General features: G+C 43.9%; 3 protein-coding genes across 3 annotated transcripts; all 3 read left to right on the top strand.

Moving 5' to 3' along the window:
- Positions 1–1,390: 1,390 nt before the first annotated feature.
- Positions 1,391–4,941, top strand: LOC124703178 (CBL-interacting protein kinase 23-like). The gene is made up of 14 exons (XM_047235404.1): positions 1,391–1,825; positions 2,080–2,142; positions 2,546–2,617; positions 2,702–2,809; positions 2,900–2,980; positions 3,114–3,167; positions 3,263–3,388; positions 3,559–3,648; positions 3,731–3,850; positions 3,931–4,047; positions 4,125–4,244; positions 4,324–4,380; positions 4,479–4,553; positions 4,689–4,941. The coding sequence occupies exons 1-14, from the start codon at positions 1,649–1,651 to the stop codon at positions 4,785–4,787; spliced, it is 1,359 nt and encodes a 452-aa protein (XP_047091360.1). The 5' UTR covers positions 1,391–1,648; the 3' UTR covers positions 4,788–4,941.
- Positions 4,942–7,805: 2,864 nt separating this feature from the next.
- LOC124699175 (acyl carrier protein 2, chloroplastic-like) lies at positions 7,806–11,172 on the top strand. The gene is made up of 4 exons (XM_047231516.1): positions 7,806–7,910; positions 8,930–9,025; positions 10,316–10,438; positions 10,896–11,172. The coding sequence occupies exons 1-4, from the start codon at positions 7,863–7,865 to the stop codon at positions 11,013–11,015; spliced, it is 387 nt and encodes a 128-aa protein (XP_047087472.1). The 5' UTR covers positions 7,806–7,862; the 3' UTR covers positions 11,016–11,172.
- A 1,801-nt stretch (positions 11,173–12,973) lies between these two features.
- On the top strand, positions 12,974–13,591 carry LOC124696217. The gene has a single exon (XM_047228977.1). The coding sequence runs from the start codon at positions 12,974–12,976 to the stop codon at positions 13,589–13,591; it is 618 nt and encodes a 205-aa protein (XP_047084933.1).
- The last annotated feature ends 8,002 nt before the right edge of the window (positions 13,592–21,593 follow it).

Raw genomic sequence — 21,593 nt, 5'->3', positions numbered from 1 at the left:
GCCCTGCCAAACACATGAGATAAGCTAAGGATCAGGGCTCTTGCGCTTCATCCCTGATGAGTTGGGCTTGAGCATACCAGAATATAAGTTGATGGTCGGCGCAGTTCTAGGCGTTTGATGTACGGATAGTAGTCTCGTTGCTACAATTGCCGAATATAAAACCCTCAATCATCAGGGAACGGTCTATTTTATCCCCTCAAGCTGGGGGAGGTCGGGTACTGACACAAATAATGCACTTTAAAATCATTGAGGTACTTAGATACGACGATTGCTATATTCAGCCCACAGACCGGCCGGAGTATAAATTAAACCAATCATGCACGTATCTTATATTCATCAAACTAAGCTACTAGCTAGCAATCTTTTTTTTAAATCTTTGTACAAGGATAAGGCTCTATAATAAGGGTTCATGTTGAACAGGTTTCTCGTTATATGATTCATCGTTTCGATATGTATTTCGCCTTGTTTTTATATACTTTGATTCCAGATACTTAAACGGCTGTGTGCATCCTGGTTATGCAGAGGCTGGATGTAATTGCTTCCCAAAAGTAATAAAGCATCCTTTATCGAAAAAAGGTTGGACGTTTCTGTACGGAGGGTCTCATAATTCAAGCAAGACAAGTTAAGCATAATAATTCAGAATTTAGGGCGATGAGCTTAACGTAATGCCTATGGCATTTGTGACATGATAGTACTGTTTGCATCTCCTACCTAAAAACGACGCCAAAAACATCTAAAAAAACGACCCCAAAAACTAAGGCGGACCGTGGACAAAATTGCCAAATTACTCGCGCGTGGAACCGTGGAGTATGGTTAACATTATTGAAGAAGGTTCGAGATACATACCAGCATGACACTGGAATCAATCAGGGACGACATAATTTCTTCTACACCAACTAATAGAGGGAGGCAATGCCATTTGGATGGTGCATTTTGTGGAGCCAAATATATCTTGGTGGATTAGCGCGTGTCAAGTTTCTATTTCAATATGGAAACAGTGGATTAGCACTTGTCAAGTTCCTATTTCAATATTTGATGGTGATTCAGTGTTCGCATATACTGGTCTTGTATTGTACTCTTGCTTATTGTTCACAAATTCATGCCAAAATAATAATAATACGAGTAATAATCACACAAGATATTGTCTCGTGTAAAACATTTCAGGAAAAAAAGCATCAGATGTTGTGTGTTTCCTCAAGGAAAAGAATGCTAACTAGAGAAGGCTCCAATCAAAATACTCCGTACGAAAACTCCACGCAACAGCTTACCTTCGTCATCACGACTCAGGCATGCGACGCGGCGGGGCGATTTCCTCCTTCTCGTCTGCTTCCTATAGATAACCCCGTCTCCTGTATTCTCTCCTCTGCCAATAAACCGGTAGTACTACACTGTCTCTCCCTCTGTTCTTGATCCTGACCCCTCCCTTCCATTCCATGTCTGCGGTCGTACGAGAGCGCGTAGTAGTGCAGCGTGAGGATTAACACAAGGCTACATGCGGCACCTGCAGCCAGACGAGGAGCTGCTTGTGCAGTGGAGGCCCTGCGACAAGGAGAGGTCCTAGTCGCCGGCTCGTCGGAGGAGCAGATCCGGACGACGAACATCATTTGATCGGTGGTGGCTGATTAATTCGAGGGGCGGGCGAGGGAAGATGAGCTCGCAGGGCGGAGGCGGGAGGACGCGGGTGGGGAGGTACGAGCTGGGGAGGACGCTCGGGGAGGGGACGTTCGCCAAGGTCAAGTTCGCCAAGAACGTCGAGACGGGCGAGAATGTCGCCATCAAGATCCTCGACAAGGAGAAGCTCCTCAAGCACAAGATGATCGACCAGGTGACACCATTGAATCTTGTCATCTCCTCGGCCTTCTGTTTTCTTCTTCAGAGATTACAGTAGGAGCAGGAGACATGCTCGAAAAATAAGAGATCTTTTCCCCATCCATATCTCCTCCGTTCTGACGTCGATTCGACCCGAGATTTTGACGCGGGGACGGACGCCTCGTGCGTGTCCGTTGGAAAGCGCATGCGCAGTTTAGTGTTTGTTATCTCATCTTGACCTTGATGTGCGCATGATATTGCTTTCTGCAGCTAAAGCGCGAGATCTCCACCATGAAGCTCATTAGGCACCCCAACGTTATCCGGATGCACGAGGTAATGCATATACAGTATATCTCTAGGATTTACTCCTTTGATATGTACTGGCCTGTAAATGAAATACAGTATATTTTAGCAACAACTAAGTAAATATACTTTACTTTTTTAAGTTATTATATGGATTTGTGCAACCTGAAATCATGAAAAATAAAAGTCAAGAATAAATAAACACATCAAAACTTGCTCATGAACCAATTGTGTTTACCACATTTGGTAACTTTTATCCAAACTATGACTTTTTTTAATTGTCTTCTCTGCGAAATGAAATGATCTGTACTCCGTACATTCTAACCTCAAAAGGGAAAAATTAAGCTGTTCATCTTCTGGAATTTTGTCTTTTGCCTTTGAATGATAATATAAGCCCATGTCCCCACTTAACGGTTGTCTGTACTTCACGAAGGTCATGGCCAGCAAGACAAAGATATACATTGTGATCGAGCTTGTCACTGGTGGCGAACTTTTCGACAAAATCGTGAGTAATTGATATCTTGTCAACATATTGGTTATGCTTCCCACTGTGCCTATGTGCTTAATTTCGCTGTGATTTGGGGTCTAGGTTTCCCACAGAAGGCTGAAGGAGGACGATGCCAGGAAATATTTCCAGCAACTGATCAACGCTGTTGACTACTGCCATAGCAGAGGCGTGTATCACAGGGATTTGAAGGTACGGTGGTGTTTAACTGTTTTGTGGAGCTTAGTGATGTGTTCCATGGCAAGAAGAGTGGGTAATAGCTTCTTTTTCTCCATCTTTTAGCCTGAGAATCTTCTGCTTGATGCGAACGGCACTCTCAAGGTGTCGGATTTTGGATTGAGCGCGCTGTCACAGCAAGTGCAGGTACATAAATTGACTCGCTTCTCTTGTTCAGTTCGATGAAAATCAGGGTCATGGAAAATCCAGTCTATTCTCGGCCTATTTTGTTGGTTCTATGTTCTGCTATTTTTTTATGAATCTCTTTGTTATCTTGTAGAAGGATGGACTGCTGCACACGACTTGTGGAACTCCCAATTATGTTGCTCCCGAGGTTCTTCATTTACATCCATGTCTTATACTAGTTATATAAATTTCTTCATTCGGGTAAATAGTTTCTTCTCATTTTTCATTACTCTTGATGTACAGGTTATAATTAATAAGGGTTACGATGGAGCCAAGGCTGATCTGTGGTCATGTGGGGTGATTCTCTTTGTCCTTATGGCGGGGTACCTTCCGTTTGAAGATTCGAACCTCATGTCACTCTACAAGAAGGTGAATTAGTTTCACTTCTCTTTTGCAATAAATTTGTTACTTCTTTTGCGAGAAAAACACTAGTACTTCTCTTTTGCAATAAATACGTGAAAAACACTAGTACTACTAGTACAAGTGCTTGGCTTATGTTACCAAAATGAGTGCTTAAAATTTAACATGTGTTTATGCAGATATACAAAGCAGATTTTACTTGCCCATCTTGGTTCTCCACAAGCACAAAGAAGCTCATCAAAAAGATACTAGATCCCAATCCTAACACTGTATGTTTATCTGCTCATTGCTAGCATATCAGCCTTCATTCTGTTCATAAATGGCTCATGATATCGTTATGGCTCTGAGCAGAGAATAACTATTGCTGAGGTTATTAACAATGAGTGGTTCAAGAAAGGATACCAGCCTCCTACGTTCGAGACAGAAGACATTAATCTGGATGATGTCAACTCTATATTCGACGAATCTGGGGTAAGTTTTTCTCTCACCTTATCTCAATGTATATCATAATGTGGTGAATGGACTACGTAACATTGTTTGTCTTTATCCAGGACCCAACACAGCTTGTCGTGGAAAGACGAGAAGAAAGACCAGCGCTGATGAATGCTTTTGAGTTGATTTCTACCTCCCAGGGTCTCAATCTTGGCACACTATTTGAGAAGCAAACGGTATGTTCATGTTCTTAAGTTGTTTATAAAGTAAGATTTTATAACCATGAGATTCTGATTATAAAATTCGGTAATAGGGTTCTGTTAAGCGAGAAACAAGGTTTGCGTCGAGGCTGCCTGCAAACGAGATATTGTCGAAAATCGAAGCCGCAGCAGGACCCATGGGATTTAATGTACAAAAGCGCAACAACTGTAAGGTATTGATAGATAAATAATATCAACTTATTTCCTTCTGATCTGAATATTATTCTGATGAAAATTATTAAATTGAGTTAGCTGAAGTTGCAAGGAGAGAGCCCTGGAAGGAAAGGTCAGCTGGCAATTGCTACCGAGGTATACTTTGACATTGTGCCTTGTCTTGTTAACATGGTGTGTTATACTGTTCTTGCGTGGGAAATAGCTTGAGATCATCGCATTTGCAATAACCTCAGGTTTTTGAAGTCACACCCACACTCCACATGGTCGAACTCCGCAAGTCGAACGGAGACACCCTTGAATTCCACAACGTATGATTGTCACAGCTTCATCCAGCTCAAACTGAGATTGCATCGCTGAATTTACTTCAGAACTTCAAATTGCTAGGAGGAACTTAATGGTTTGAATTTTATCTAATATTTTACATGTTCTCATGCACCGCACAGTTCTACCATAGCATCTCAAACGGACTGAAGGACGTCATGTGGAAGCCGGATGGCAACATAGCTGAAGTCGACAGGATCCTGCACCACAGGTCCCAGTGATTGGCACTAGCCTCCTGCTGTTTTGTTTTTTTTCATGTTCTAGATTTGGTTCTAAAAAACAAGGATTCAGATTATGAATGGAAGGGTGCGGAGAGTTGCATTAGCTTTATTTTTTTCCCTCCAGGTTTATAAGGTTTGCATGTATTTCAAGAAAGACCATCAATTTAATAAACAAAATATGAGTTATGTGCCACAAGAATTTACCATTGAAAACTTATTTTGAATGTAAATCTAGTGGTATATTTTATGACATATAACTTACATTTTGTTAATGAAATTAAGGAGCGGTCGTTATTTTTTTTCTTAAATACGCGAAGCCAAGACTTATAAACCCATGATTTAGAGGACTATTGAATTTATTATCACTGCAATGATAAAGGTGACATTAATGATTGAATTATCATCTCTGCAATGATAAATGTGGCATTGAGGAGAGAGGAAGCGTCTAGTCCTTGGAGTGATGCATCTCGTGCACTCTAAGTGTGTTTTAGGTTTAGTATCACAAAAATGGAATCAATCTAATAGCGACGATTTCAGCTCTAGGATGCTAGTCCTTAGTGGCACGTGCATGAAAACTTTGTGGCATCCCTTTGATGGCGGTAGTGGTTGTTAGGTGGTCTAAATGCATTGATGTAATTATTATTATATTTAGGGTGCTTTGTACTTTTTATGAAATTTTATAATATATCTAGATCCTTCTCGCAAAAGAAGGCGTTCACCGGCTCTACTAAAATTACATTTTCTTCTGAAAAACACAATACATAAATACGTACATGCACTCACCTCCATGAACGCAGGCACGGACACCCTACCCCTATGAGCACCTTCGAGACACTATGTCCGAGAAACTGAGCGATTGACGAAGTTACCACATGCCACTAAAAGAATATTGCTCCTTTACAAGACATGAAAGCCTAAAACCTAGAATTTAATCTCCGGTGGGCCTTCTCTTTTTTTACATCAACTTCCATCCTCTTCCTTTTTTTGTAAGAAAATGATTTATTAATCATCATCAAAAGTAGTACAAAGAACACCAAAAATAACAAAAAATACAATTAGATCTTACGACCACCTAGCGGAGAGCTTGTTGTATTAGATGAAGGGAAAGTCGTCAACGCGAATTAGATGAGAGTTCCACCATGCGGCCTGGCCACCTGACCAAGCAGCTACATGTCTTCAAGTTTTCACGAGGTGGTCAAGTAGATCATCAAGAATTTTTTGTTGTATCTCCCTGACACGAATTTGCTGATGCATCTGTTTGAAGTTTGGCCTTTTCACGTATCGCGTTAACAAGAGGTCCCATGGAATCAAACTTAAGATCATGTCCTTGATCACGTTCATCCTTGGCAACTATGTTGTACATGATGACGCAAACAAACATAACGTCCCATGTTTCATATTTATCCCACGAGTTGGTGGCAAACAATAGCTCAACAAGATTAAAGCACTTCAAATGCTCACTCCATATGCTTCTGTTATGTAAAGACAACTCTTTCTTTTCTGGTCATGTGGATTGTAGATTGTTCACAAATATCGTCCACCAAAGATAGATACCACCAACATGGCGCTACTTGAAAGGACACCTTAGCCCCTAAGTAGGCTTTGTTGTAAATAACATGTGATTATGGGAGTAACCATGGTATCAAGTGATATGAACACGCATTACTCCATATGGCTGAAGAACTCATATATATGTAGTTGGAGAACCCCCGCGCCATTCAAAAGGAGGGGAGGAATACGACATCTTTTAAACCCTACCATTTGATCTTATATTTTGAATTATAGGAATTTGGTACTATTAAGAGGGGATTCACCATGAACTCTGGATGGGCACATTTCCCAAGAAAAATACTCCTCCTTATCTCATGTTCAAAAAAGGAGTAAGATGCATTATTTGAAGGTGATAAGTTTGTCCGACTTCTTAAATCCCACCGACCGTTGGATGCGTTAAACCATGGCCCTGACTAAGCCAATGCGGCCATGAGGAGCAAATGAATGAGCTCATCACATTGTCTTGATGGCCCGGTTGCACGTGTTCATCTAACCATCGTGGTAGGCCAGTGGCACGCGACTTGCACCCGTGCAAAGTTGTCACGCGTAACTTTAGGTTTCTCTCAAGTGCAATACTAAAGTACTGATCAACTTTATATAGGAATTTTATGAAGCTAAATTAATGTCACTAGATCCATCTTGATATATATAGTTCAATTATACAAGAATTGATTGATACTCGTACCGGTTTAGTTTAACATGCATGCACGGGTTTAAAAGAAACATCGACCATCATTTTCATTAACAAAATATAAAATAGATGTCATAAAAGAAGAATTTTTAATGGTATATAATTCGTATTTCTTTTTGACCAAGTTAATGGATAATGTTTTTTGTAAAATGCGTACATAGCTACTAAGCTGAACCAGAGTGATTATCATGTATCTGTTTCGCCAAAAAAAAAAAAAATCATGTATCTATACTATTTTTTTTCAAAATGTAGTTAAATTTTAAAAAAATTGTGACTTACAACAAAAGTACTCCTTCCCTCTCATATTATATATGATATTTGTTAAAATTTAAATATATCTAGATACATCTAAATTTAGATAAATTTTCGGCATGCAAATGGTCGGATACGTCGTCATGATGAAGGTGAGTAGATTTAGAGGGAGGGAGTACCTCGTCCGTTCGACCGCCCACAACAGCAACAAAATCAGCTCAACCACATCCGGACAGAAGCAAGCTCAAGAGCCAACATGTCAAACCAAGAACGTGCACGGTGCACCACGCGCCAGCCTAGCACGCCATCGACGTTTACGTCGCAGCAGTCCAGCCCACACTGGCAGGTGGGCCCAACGAGGGGCGGAGGCAGCGAGACGCGCACCGTCACGGGCCGGACCGGGCCTCGTGACCTCCGCCGCGCTCGATACGCCCGATGCCTACCTACGAGCGAGCCCGGCCCGCCCGCTATATAGCCGCCGGGCTCCGTCTCACTCCCCTCCACGCGCACTCCCGTTGCTGATTTGCCGCCCGACCGACCGCCGCCTCCGCCTCCGCCCGCCACCCCAGCCTCCCTACCTCATGGCCTCCGCCGCCGCATCCGCCGTCTCCTTCGCGAGGCCCGTCCAGGTACCACCGCTCCCCCTCTCTCCTCACCCCCTCAGCCGCCCGATCTCGCGACCTCCGCCGCCACCGGCACGGTTCAAGTCGCGCGCGGCGGCGTCTTACAATACAGAGACCGCCCGCCCCACGTTACTTCCCTCGTACGTTTGCCTGCGCGATCTGGCCGCGGATCCGCTCCGGTTTCGGTAGAGGATCAGTTGTTTCTCTCTCTCCCTATGGGGGCTCCCGATTCGGTAGCCCATCGGCGGGTTCCGATCGGATCTGGCCTGGCCTGGCGGCTGTAGGTGCCTAGTTCGATCCATCGATCGCAATGGTGCTGCGGCGTTCATGCTAGTATACATCAGCCTATGCCATCGTGCGGGCGTCGAATCAGTTGGTTAGGTACTTGGATTGAATGCTCGGGAAGTCTGTTGCCTTTACACAGTATACATAGAAACATTGCCCAAGCTTAAAACACGCTCCACACTGAACATTATGAGATGTAGCTCAGAAGATTTGTCAGTTACAAGATTGTGTCGGCTTCGTGGCACATATATAGTTTCCTTAAATCAGTTGACATGTTATGCTTTCCTGCATTTTTTTGTTTAAAACATATCTAATCTTATTCCGGTAGCTAAATATTTAAAGGGCAAGATTCTTACCAGACTTTAGAAATCAAGAGAAAGTTGTGCGCATGCAGGATCAAGTGAGCGTTTTCTTTTAGTTAATATATAACCGATGGCACAATAAAGAACCCGTAGTCCACTCGATGAACTTGAGTAGATAAAGGGGAGCAGCCGAACAGAACATGTTTGACAGTTTTAGAGCATAGCATATAATCCAATCATGTCTGAAGATACCTGCGAAAAAAGGCCTGAACGTAAACAAGCTGAATTACGTGTAGTTTATGATGTACTATGGGATACAGCTGTTACTCCCTCTGCTCCACAGTTTTATAATTTATATAGGCTTCATGGCATTTTTTACAGTCAAACTAGTTGTTTGTTTCTTTCCTTTCCTGAGAAAACATGTTTGATGATTCACAGGCAATCAATGTCAAGTCAGTCTCCTTCTCTGCTCCGAGGAAGGATAATGTAGCCTTCCGTATGCAGTCAGCTCCGCTGAGATCTGTTTATTGCTTGGTAAGTATCATCCTTGTCTGGCATGGTAATCACATACTACTAATTGGTTGATGCTTGATTAATGCATACCACATTTTTTTCCCATTATATTTCATCTACCAGTTTTTTTCTTCGAGGGAAGACCATCATGGCTAGCTTTATTAATGATCAAATAATGGTTACATTGTCCAAGAGAGTTTGAATTAAAAAAACCTAGCTATTACATGAGCTGAATTGTTCATCTCTATTCGGCTATATTTGAACTCCACCTTCCCAATGATACCGGCGCTTACCAGGCAGTCTGCATAAATTGCAGTAGCATCTTTCCTCATTTGATTTTCTCCGGAGCAGTATTGACCTCAATACAGTCAGACTCGGCCTCCAGCAGATTACATCCCGTCTGAATTGATAGCTGAAGCCCATCTTTAGCATAGGCATCCGCCATAGGTGCAGATGGAACATGTGCAACATAGTTACACGAGGCAGCCACAAATTACCCAGGTTCTCTCTGATAATAGAACCAGTAGCTCCAGTTAAATCATAAATATTTAAAGCTGCATCAGTGTTCAATTTGAGGTACTTTGCTCTTGGTCTCTCCCATACTTCCTTCGCCGGGATATTAGATAGCTTAGTGGATTTAGCAGAGTTTGCAGCTATTGTGTGGATTGACATGGCACACCGAAACACATGCGGAATATTTTCTCCATGTGTGTGCCTTCTTCTTAACCACCATATATACCGTGCAGCAATGGTTACCACGTAGAAATAAGGAGCTCCTTGAGTACGTCTGGCCCTGATCGATTGGCCTGGCATGCATCTACTATAATAGCTTCAATCCCTAGAACCTTTCAAATATCAACCGCACCTTTGCATTTAAATATCATATGGAGAACATCCTCCTCTTCATCTATCAGTTGGTTTATCACTTCTCTAGGTTGTGGTCACATAATTAAACATGCATGGTGCTAAACCTATGCATTCCAATATATTTCATTCCAGCAGTTTTCTCAGATGTCAACAAACCACTCCTTATGTGTTTTCCATGTCGCACTTAAATTGTGAATGTGTCTTGTAAAAATAATTTCAAGATAACTGTAGCAAAGTAGCTTCTTTTCGGTATCGTGCAGTTTGCATGAGTGGACTAGAATTTGACATAAGTAAGGCCTTAGTCTACTAGTACCATCTAGATTTAAACTTCATTTGCTTTCTAATTGGATTTTGATAAGCAAATAAATTTTATGGTCAATCTGTGTGATGGGTTACCCATTCCTATGATTCTAACTGCTTCGTACTGGTGTTGTAATTGAACAGGCCAAAAAGGAGACAGTAGACAAGGTCTGTGAAATCGTGAAGAGCCAGCTCGCGCTTCAACCAGGCACTGAAGTTTGTGGCTCCTCTAAGTTTACTGATCTTGGTGCCGATTCTTTGGATACGGTAAGTCATCCTAGCCAGACTGAGGTCCGCTCAAGGGACAGAAATAGCATTCATATAATAGTTTTATTTTTATTTTGAGGATGACTCAGTTGGAAGTAGGACCAAGCCTGGGAGTGTGTAGGGCTCTCTTAGGTTAGCGATAGTTCTAGGCTGCTATGGAGAACCAAGCTGTTCCATATCTACATGCTGAGCTGTTATTCACAGTGCTTTGCAACTCTAGTTTATGCTACTCCCTCTGTTCCATAATTCTTTTCTGTGATTGTAGTTCAAATTTGAACTAAAACCACAACAAGAATTATGGAACGGAGGGAGTAACTTCTAAGGCACTTGTTTGTGCTTGAATATAAGCATGGTTTTTTATACTAAGGCACTTGTAATTACTAAGCATGGTTTTCCAGTTTCATGTTGATATATCCTGTATATGTTTATTTATACTTGCTGTCATTCTTTTTTGTAGGTTGAGATTGTTATGGGCCTTGAGGAGGCTTTCGGGATCACCGTGGAGGAGTCAAGTGCACAGGCAATCGCAACGGTGGAAGATGCTGCCGACCTCATCGACAGCCTTGTTGTCGCCTAGTAAACATAAATTCATGGCAATAATACGCCAGGAGCTTAAAATGACGCTGCCCATTCCATGTGCTAGATCTGAGTTGGTGAAATCTGTATCACTATTTTTGCCCGCATTGTGCTACTATAACATTTAAGCTATTGTGGAAGTAATTTTTTTTGTCAAATCTTTGTTGCGAAGTGATTTCATGGTCTGATATGTGGCATTGGAATTTCTTGGTGCCTTTTTGATATATAATACCTGCTTCTTTTATGTCAGCCACTTGAATTCTGTTGATTGTTTTGGGCAGTGCTGTAGCTATGCTTGTTTTGTGTGTGAATCTAAATATTTTCAAACCGGATTCTCCAGTACATTACAAGTTGAAGTACTTGTGTAAGGTTGTAGGAGCAATTGTTCTGAATTATCTTCTACCTGCTGTCTACCTGAGCAAGATTGTACTGTACTGTTTAGACTGGCTGTTACCTCAATTTCGCAAGATCCCATGGCCCAAGAATTTGAGTCTGATTTTTTAGTGCATCCACTTTATCACCGTACTTATGATGGATCCCCATTTGATTCAAAAAAAAAATTGTGGCTAATCAGGCAATGCACACCACTCATCGTTGTTTTAGCCTTTCTTGCGATACTATAACATTTAAGACATTGTGGAAGGAATTTTTGTTTTTTGTTTTTTGGTGAAGCTGTATTGTCATGTGCTTGCATGGTCGAGTATGTGGTGGTGGGATTCTTCTCTGGGTGTATTTTCGGTCAATCACTTGAACTTCTGCTGATATTTTTGGGCAGGGCTAGAACGTTGTGAGTTTGCAGCTTATGCTTGTTTTGTGTGAGAATCTGAGCACTTTCAAACCTGATCATCCAGGAAAATTGAAGTCCTTGGCTTAGTATCCCCGTTAAGTATAGTGATCAAGGTTAAAGAATTTTAGTCTGATGGTTTACCGCATTTGATCTGATCATAGTGTTCACTATGATGGATGTCCATTTGATCCCAGTCTCGTTGTTAAACAACATATTCAGCCATCATGTTCATGGAGAATCTTTTGCTCCAATCAGGCGTATTTAACAAGACTAACACAGGCCTACTGCTTAGCACTAGAGTAATTTATGCTCTCCTTTTTGGCAGCATGAGTAACCTACTCATTGCGATGGAGCTCCCGTTCCAACAGAAGGGGGAAAAAGTTCATCATTCTGTCCAGCACGCGCAGCGCACGGGACGAAGGAAGTCCCACGAGCCCCAGGCATGCCTCCCTAGCTGCACTCGATAATCACAGAAATAAAAACAAATACTACTATCTGTGTCCATATAAATAGATGTTTTAGATTTATTAAAACTTTGTTGTACGTAGATGTAGACACCCATTAGTGTATAGATACATTTAAATTTAGACAAATTTAAGAAATATATCTTTTACTGACGGAGTAGCAAATGCTCGTCAGAATTACAGTCTGAAACCATTGTGCGCCATCTCGAATGCTCGCAGGAGTACCGTGACATTGCAGCTGCTAATGCTCGTCAGAATTACAGTCCGAAACCATTGTGCACCATCCCAAATGCTCACTGACAGCGGCTAATAATAATGCAAGCTGCTGCTGCGTTGCAGGAGAAGCAAAAGAGAAAATTTGGCGTTTCGAGTGGTGCCACTACACCACTGGCGCGCGCGGCAGCCTGCAGGTGAGACGTGGGAGGGAAATGAAAACCCTCTGCCGTCCGTGGTCGGAGCAAATTCCCCGACAGGCGCGCGCACGGGCTGCGTGCTTGCCCCTGCTGTCGGAGCGACAACTCCCTGCCGCGGCCATTGATTACTCTGAAGCTCGGCTTTATGGCGCGTCCATGCTCTCGCTAGCTGCTACTAGCGTCTGTACATATAGCTCCACCGCCCAAGCGCAAAAGCGGATCGAGCAGAGCGACAAGTGTGCGAGCTGGAGTAGAGAGTGGTGACCACCGGAGAGCGGAGAAGGCAGCAAGAAAGATGGCGGAGGTGGCGAAGAAGGCGCCGCGGCGGGAGGAGGAGCTGGTGGAGGCGGCGCTGGCGGCGGCGGCCGCGGCGCTGCTCGTGTCGGGGGTCAAGAAGCTCGCGCCGGCCGTGCTCGTGGCGCCCTGCTGGTCGTGGCTGTGGTGGCCGCTCCCCGCCGCCGCGCCGTCGCCCGTCCTCTTCCTGCTCCTCAACGTCGTCATCGCCTCCATCGTCGTCGCCTCCGTGCAGGTGCAGCCAGCCAGGCGCGCGGCCGCGGCCACGAAGGGCGCGGGCGTCGTCATCGCGGATGCCGCGGCGACGCCGGCAGCCGGCGAGGAGGGCGCGAGGAAGCTCAAGAAAAGGAGAAGCAAGAGGCGCGGCGAGGAGTCCGCGGCGCCGGCGCCCGTCGTCGCGGCGGACGGCTGCTGCATGGCGCTCGTGGCGATGAGCGACACGGCGGCCACGGACGAACAGGAAGCGGCATCCGTCGGCGACGCGGGGGAGGAGGTGGACAGGCGCGCCGAGGAGTTCATCTCCGCGTTCCGGCACCGCCTCCGGGTCGACTCCTTCTCGTCCCGTCGCCGGGACTCCGATGCCGCCGAGGCAGGGGCGGCCATCGCGCCGCGCTGTTGATCCGAGTTCCCAGCTCGCAAATCGTGCTGCAGTCGCCATGTTTTTTATTGGGGTTCAGATTGCAGACGGTTTCGTTCCCTTTGTTCTGAACCTCTTGCTCTTTTGATCTGAGCTGTAGCTATTACTAGTAGTATTTCGACGTCAACTGGATGAATCTTGAACAAACTTTTCTTGCTCTTCTCAAAAATTATTCATAATTTTCTTAGTGTAACTACGGACGGGCCATAAGCCAGTCTCAACATATGTTCAAATGAAGCTTTTCTGCCTATACAAAATAAGTTCAAATGAACCAAAGTACACGGGTAACAAGAGAAGGGAAGAAAAGAACAAAAAAAAAATACACACCAATAACACACAAGACCGAGAAGTAGAAAACATGGCCATCTGCAAATCAGCAAATCAAGGGGACGGTTGGCCGATGAGAATACCCATCGCGACCATAACACAACGATCATAAGGAAGAGCCCAAGGACACACCACCGAGCTTGAGGCCTCCCCTGAGTAATTGATCGGTTTTGGTCCGTCGAGACCCAGCAACGACACTACACCATGGACATAATCGAATGGCAACGCGCCTTCGAGGCCACACTACACGCCGACACCACCTATATCGAGGGTGTGGCCGAAAGGTTGCGCGTGGGCGAGACGACGCGTGTGTGCCTCCGGCTGGAGTCGAATGGCATCACAAAGCTGAGACACGCCCATTGAGCACTCTCACATGGATCACCCTCAACGCCCCGAAGAGCTTCGACAAGGACCCGGCATTGGAGCCCAGCAACCAGCAAGAAGAAGCCACCACCACCACGGCTCTCCTCGCATCGGAGAGGAGAGCGCAACCATGATTGCCATCCACATCACCAAGGGGCACACCAGTACAAAGGCAAGACAAAGGGGCTCCACACCCCCACGACGACCCCCCACGTGGGGAGTGTGTCATCACCATGGCCGCCACTTTAAAATCACGGTAACTGATGACCCACAAGTATAGGGGATCGCAACAGTCTTCGAGGGAAGTAAAATCCAATTTATTGATTCGACACAAGGGGAGCCAAAGAATATTTGTAAGCCTTAACAGCGGAGTTGTCAATTCAGCTGCGCACTGGAAATAGACTTGCTCGCAAGAGTTTATCGATAGCAACAGTTTTATAGCGATAGCAGTAGTGAAATATAAGCAGCGATGTAACAAAGACATCAGTAGTGATTATAGTAAACAGCAGGATTAAAATACTGTAGGCACAGGGATGGATGAACGGGCGCTGCATGGATAAGAGAACTCAGGTAACAATCAAGGTAGGGCATTTGCAGATAATAATAAAACGGTATCCAAGTACTAAACAACCATAGGCATGTGTTCCGTATATAGTCGTACGTGCTCGCAATGAGAAACTTGCACAACATCTTTTGTCCTACCAGCCGGTGGCAGCCGGGCCTCTAGGGAAACTACTGGTAATTAAGGTACTCCTTTTAATAGAGTACCGGAGCAAAGCATTAACACTCCGTGAACAGATGTGATCCTCACATCACACCCTTCCCCTCCGGTTGTCCCAATTTCTGTCACTTTGGGGCATCGGGTTCCGGACAACAATATGTGTATACAACTTGCAGGTAAGATCATAAAACAATGAATATCATCATGAATCAATAACATGTTCAGATCTGAAATCATGGCACTCGGGCCCTAGTGACAAGCTATAAGCATAACAAGTTGCAACAATATCATAAAAGTACCAACTACAGATACTAGGCACTATGCCCTAACAATCTTATGACTATTACATGATCAATCTCATCCAATCCCTACCATCCCCTTCAGCCTACAGCGGGAGAATTACTCACACATGGATGGGGGAAACATGGATGGTCGATGGAGAGGCGTCGGTGGTGATGATGGCGATGATCTCCTCCAATTCCCCGTCCCGGCGAGGGAGCCGAACGGAGTTTACGGTCCCGAGACGGAGTTTCGCGATGGCGGCGGAGTTCGGATGTCTTCTGGAAATATGGTCGAACCCCCGTGCGTTTTTAGGTCGAAAGCCTTAACTAGTCCAGAGGGGAGCGTCGGGGGCTGGCCGAGGCGGCCCCACCATATGGCGGCGCGCCCCCTCCTTGGCCGCGCCGGCCTATGGTGTGGGGGCCGTGGGCCTCCCCCTGGCCTGCCCTTCTGGCTCCGTGAGTCTTCTGGGAAAATAGGCCCTTCGCAATTATTTCCGGGGATTTTCCTGAAAGTTGAGTTTACGCACAAAAATAAGACACCAGGGCAATTCTGCTCGAAAACAGCGTTAGTCTGTGTTAGTTGTATCCAAAATACACAAATTAGAGGCAAAACAATAGCAAAAGTATTCGGGAAAGTAGTTACGTTTTGGACGTATCAACTCCCCCAAGCTTAGCTTATTGCTTGTCCTCAAGCAATTCGATTAACAAGCTGAGTGCGATAAAAGAACTTTCACGAACACATTTGCTCATATGATGTAAATATTCTCATGATATGGACGAGTACTTAGGCAATTCATAATAAGATACATGCAAATAAAGTCATCTAATAGTTATGTCAATCATGAAAAAGATACCAACAAACTAATAATAAGCATCATGAATCATATCTATCAACAGGATTGCAATGTTCATAAAAAGATATGATAAAGTGGTATCTCGCTTGCCCGTATTTGTACAGCAAAACATAAATGCCCAGGCACCTCTGAATTTCATGGAAAGACTAGAAGTAAAGATTATCAAAGATAAAAGCATCAAAGTTATACCACAGCTGATCATATTTTGGGACAAGCATATTATACTAAGAATGACGGTTATGCTCTCAAGAAGGTGCTCAAACAAAGGATGGTGACTCAACATAAAAGTAAAAGATTGACCCTTCGCAGAGGGAAGCAGGGATTAACATGTGCTAGAGCTTTTCATTTTTCTAAAGACAGAAGTAAAATTGTTTTAAGAGGTGTTTGTTGTTGTCAACGAATGGTAGTGGGCACTCTAACTACCTTATCAACCAGACTTTCAAGAGCGGCTCCCATTAAGAACGTTATCTCTACCAGCAAGGTAGATCATCCCTCTTCACTTTTGTTTACACATGTATTTTAGTTTCATTATGGATGACACTCCCCCAACCTTTGCTTACACAAGCCATGGCTAACCGAATCCTCGGGTGCCTTCCAACATTCTCATACCATGGAGGAGTGTCTATTTGCAAATTAAGTTTCTTACTGATAAATCAGGGTAAAACACGTGAAGAGAATTATTTATGAAGGTTGATTAATTGGGGCCGGGCACCCCGTTGCCAGCTCTTTTTGCAAAATTATTGGACAAGCGGATGTGCCACTAGTCCATTGGTGAAAGTCTGTCAGGAGTAAATGACAAGATTGAAAGATAAAACACCACATACTTCCTAATGAGCTATAAAACATTAACACAAATTGAGAAGTACTTTGAAGGTTTAAAGGTAGCACATGAGAATTTACTTGGAATGGTTTGAAATGCCATGCATAGGTATTTATGGTGGACACTTTGGAATAACTTGGTTTTCAGGGATTTGGAAGCACGAGCAGCATTCCCGCTCAGTACAAGTGAAGGCTAGCAATAGACTGGGAAGCGACAATCAAGAGAGCAATAACTGTCATAATCATGCTTGCGACAAAATAAAATTAACGGAGGCATAAAAGTGATACAAGAACTCTGAAGCAAAGTAAATCATTGAGGCTTAATTGACTTTTTGTTTAGTCATATGCATGCGTGAGCATGTGCCAAGTCGATTCAAATGAATTATTCCGAGGAGGATACCACAATGTCATACATATCTATGAATAAAACAATGCAAGCAAATATTTATGACATGCTCCCCTCATATTAATAAATTGGATCTAAACATGAGAGATCATGAACTACTAGATTTTCATTAAATGACATATACCTCACATGAACCAACTAAGCATGCTCACATGGATGAGTATATGTACAAAAATGAAAACAAATAGAGTTCATACCAGCCTCTCACCACAGTCAAATTGTCGTAGATCGTCATTATTGCCTTTCACTTGTGTAGCTTGAATAATATGAAATGAAAACCAAGCTCCAACCACCGGAGACCGCTGAACTCCATAGTGAACTTTACAAAACCAAAGAAGAACAACAAATATTTTTGGTGTTCTCGAATTGGAAACAAGAACAAGAGGAAACAAACAATCAAAGCAAAATCTTTTTGGGTTTTCTCATAGCAAACCAACGATAGTAAATAAAGCAAAATAGGAACAAGAAACCAAACAAACAAATAATGAAGAGAAACAACAGAAATATTTTTGGTCTTTTTGTGTTTTAGAAAAGAAACAAAGCAAAAACAAGAGAAGGAAAACTAAAAGAATCTCAGAAAAGCAAAGTGGCAGAAATCTGCCAAAACTTGACAGCAGTACAGTAATCAATTTTTTCGAAAATCTTCTGCTGTTCAACTCGAAAAGTGCTCAACTAATGAAAATTAGATAATAACCTGGGGAACATGCACAAAAATTTGCAACTCAAAATAACATTCTGGCTACGCACAGGAATTTTTTCAGTATCAGTCCAGAATCTGTTATTTAGACAGTACTTCCCCAAATATCATCTTCCTCATATTAGAGGCAACCATAAGAAGCGAAACAAGTATATACACATATCCGACAATTGTAATATAAAATGAATGAGTGATGCCGGCATACCTCCCCCCAAGCTTAGGCTTTTGGCCTAAGTGGAGATTAATCCCACGGTGCCCATGAGGTCGCGCCTCCGTAATATGATGAAGGAGGATCCTGTCCTTGGTACGAATTGGAGGACGCACCAGGATATGTGACATTGTACCCATCAGAGGGCCCGACGTCCTCGGAGTCGTGCTGCTGGCGAAATCCACGTATCCTCAGCTGCTCATCCACCTCCTCCTTGGAGCGCGACCACGGTCTCCTGCGAACACTGAACAAATCGGTTTGCGGCAAGGGGATTTCCCTCTCATCCCCGTCAATAAACAACATTCTATAAACAATATTTTCTAAGTTAGAGTCGGTTGTGACAAATTGGTGACTCTTCATAGCGACAATATCAAGCTTAATAGGAGCTAATTTCATATCACTAGGTTCAACAGAAAGACCTAGATATGCAACAATACGCGAAGCAATAATCCCTCCATAAATAGGTCCCTTATTAGATAAGCGACGAGCAATAAGAGCACCAAGATGATAAGGAGTACCTCCGATCGGTGCAGACAACCGAGAAAAGCAAGATGATAACTAGAAATATTGCTAGTATTCTCCCTACCAAGAATGCTAGTAGCAAGATAGTAAGAGAAATATCTAATGGCAGGGAGCTGAATGTTCCTTATCTTGCCGCGCTGAATGGTACGGCTATCATCATTGGTAACTTCTCGATAGAGTTCTGTCAAAGCCTTGGGACGGTTCTCGATCCTCTTCGCTGTACCTATAGGAGCAATATTCAATGCAGCACAAAAATCCTTCAACTTCATAGTAATAGGCTCGTCATAAATCCTAAATTTAACCGTCGGTGAGAAGGCTGAGTTGCTGAATTTAAAGCTTTCAACAAAGATTTTAGTTAGCCTGTAAAACTGATCACTCTCATCTTCCATATAGGTAGACAACCCCACACTATTGATGAGAAACAGGAAATCATCAAGTAGCCCTGCATTACGCAAAAAATCAAAGCATGGAAAGGATGAGGCATTAGGAACCCCATTATCCTCTTCAGCTTCAAAGCTTGGTGCGATGATATCCTCATCATAGGATCGCCTAACTCGAGTAGCTGCCCTTGAAGGCCTTGCCGCTCTTGTCGTATCCCTCTCGGACACTTCTCCAAAGGTGTGGTTATGCATTTTCCTTTTCTGAAATTTTTCAACAATCATTATAAAAGTTGATTTTGAGACATAATAATGAGAGAAACTACTATAGGAACTTGGTAGAGTACTAAACATGCATCAAAACTAATTTTTACAACTTAGAACAAGCATGCAAGCTCACTTAACATGTCATCTACAGCAGCAAAATATTCAAGATATACTCAACCAAACAAGATTCTATTTGGATAATCGGAGGAGTCACATACCGGAGAGCAAATGTGCCAAATTTCAGACTGAAATCTGGGCTGAGCAAAGAGATCGAAAAATCCTGAGCTCTCGGGCGAAAACGCGAGTGAGAACGAACTGGTACGAGTTTTTTCGGGAGAGAGAGTGGAATGAGTGGAAGGGATGACTGAGTGGGGCCAGGTGGGGCCCTCACCACAGGGTGGCGCGCCCCCTCCTTGGCCGCGCCGGCCCATGGGGTCACCCTGGGGTGCCCCACTGGTCAGCCCCAGGCACTCCCAGGTTGCATTTCGAAAAATAAGACCAACGGTATAATTTTTGTAAATTTTTGAGAACTTCGGAAAACGCACATTTGTGGGTGTTAAAATTACTATTACAGGGCAGAAAAAGATTTTCAAACTTCTAAACAACTAAAGCATCTTGCAAAACAAGTGGTACTATGATGTCTACGGGTGCTTCTATTCTTGTAGACGGTGTTGGGCCTCCAAGAGCAGAGGTTTGTAGAACAGCAGCAAGTTTCCCTTAAGTGGATCACCCAAGGTTTATCGAACTCAGGGAGGAAGAGGTCAAAGATATCCCTCTCAAGCAACCCTGCAATCACGATACAAGAAGTCTCTTGTGTCCCCAACACACCTAATACACTTGTCAGATGTATAGGTGCACTAGTTCGGCGAAGTGATAGTGAAATACAAGTGGTATGAATGAATATGAGCAGTAGTAACGGCGCCAGAAAAGCGCTTGCTGGCGTGCAGTTGATGGTAGTAATATTGCAGGAAGTAAAGTTGCAGTAAAACAGTAAACAAGCGATGATTGCAGTATTTGGAAACAAGGCCTAGGGATCATACTTTCACTAGTGGACACTCTCAACATTGATCACATAATAAATAAGTCTCTTCCTTTGTGCTACATATACTCTTGTTTGATAATGAACACCATTCGTTGTGTAGGGCTACAAGAGCTCCCTCAAGCCGGAGTTAACAAGCGCCACAACATTCGACATTCATATTTAAGTAACCTTAGAGCATAATAGATCTTTGCAATTTAAACCGAGTACTAACATAGCATACACACTGTCACCTTTACACTATGAAGGGGGAATAAATCACATCAATACTATCATAGTAATAATTAACTCCATAACCTACAAGAGATTATGATCATAGCTTACGCCAAGTACTACACGATGCACACACTGTCACCATTACACCGTGAAGGAGGAATAGACCACTACTAGGGAAAAGCCTATAGGTGGAGGCAAGTGGTGCCGGCGCACCACCTTGTGCATGCGCCGGTGGAAATCATTGCCGGCGCACCACATTTCAGCCGCGCCGGCGATGGAGGGGTACTGCCGGCGCACCTAGGGGAAAGGCTCGCCGGCGCTATTTCCTGGCATGGCCCCGGCCGATTCGGGCCAGGCCCAAGAATCATTGCCGGCGCATCGGCCCAGTGGTGCGCCGGTGGAAAGCTTGATATTGCCGGCGCACCCCCGGGCCGGTGCGCCGGCAATGACTCTTGGGCCTGGCCCGGTTGTGATATAGCCGAAAGGGGTATATGTTGCCGGCGCACCATGGTCCGGGTGCGCCGGCAATAACCTGGCAGTTATTTCAGCCACCAACCAGCCCACTCACTCACACACTCACTACACTCCACTTCTCCACACAAACCCGAGCCTTCTCCCAACCCAGCTCATTTTTGCCCATTTCTATCCCCAATTTCACCAATTTGACCAAACAAAATCAAAATTTTTGAGCAAATCTTCCCTTCCTACATGCATCTCCCACATCCCCCTATGTAGATCTAGATCTACTATCCCGCATTGACCGCTCAATCTAGATCTAGATCTAGAAAGTCGGCTTCCATACGCCATTGTCGCGGCGCGTCGTCTCGATCTTATCGAGGAATATATCAAACAAATAGGTGATTAATGAACAAATTAAGGAATGAAAT

The sequence above is a fragment of the Lolium rigidum genome, chromosome 3, assembly GCF_022539505.1.
Source record: "Lolium rigidum isolate FL_2022 chromosome 3, APGP_CSIRO_Lrig_0.1, whole genome shotgun sequence".
NCBI classification, from domain to species: domain Eukaryota; kingdom Viridiplantae; phylum Streptophyta; class Magnoliopsida; order Poales; family Poaceae; genus Lolium; species Lolium rigidum.
The sequence above is the reverse complement of the archived record's forward strand: the minus strand, read 5'-3'. Positions and strand labels throughout refer to the sequence as shown.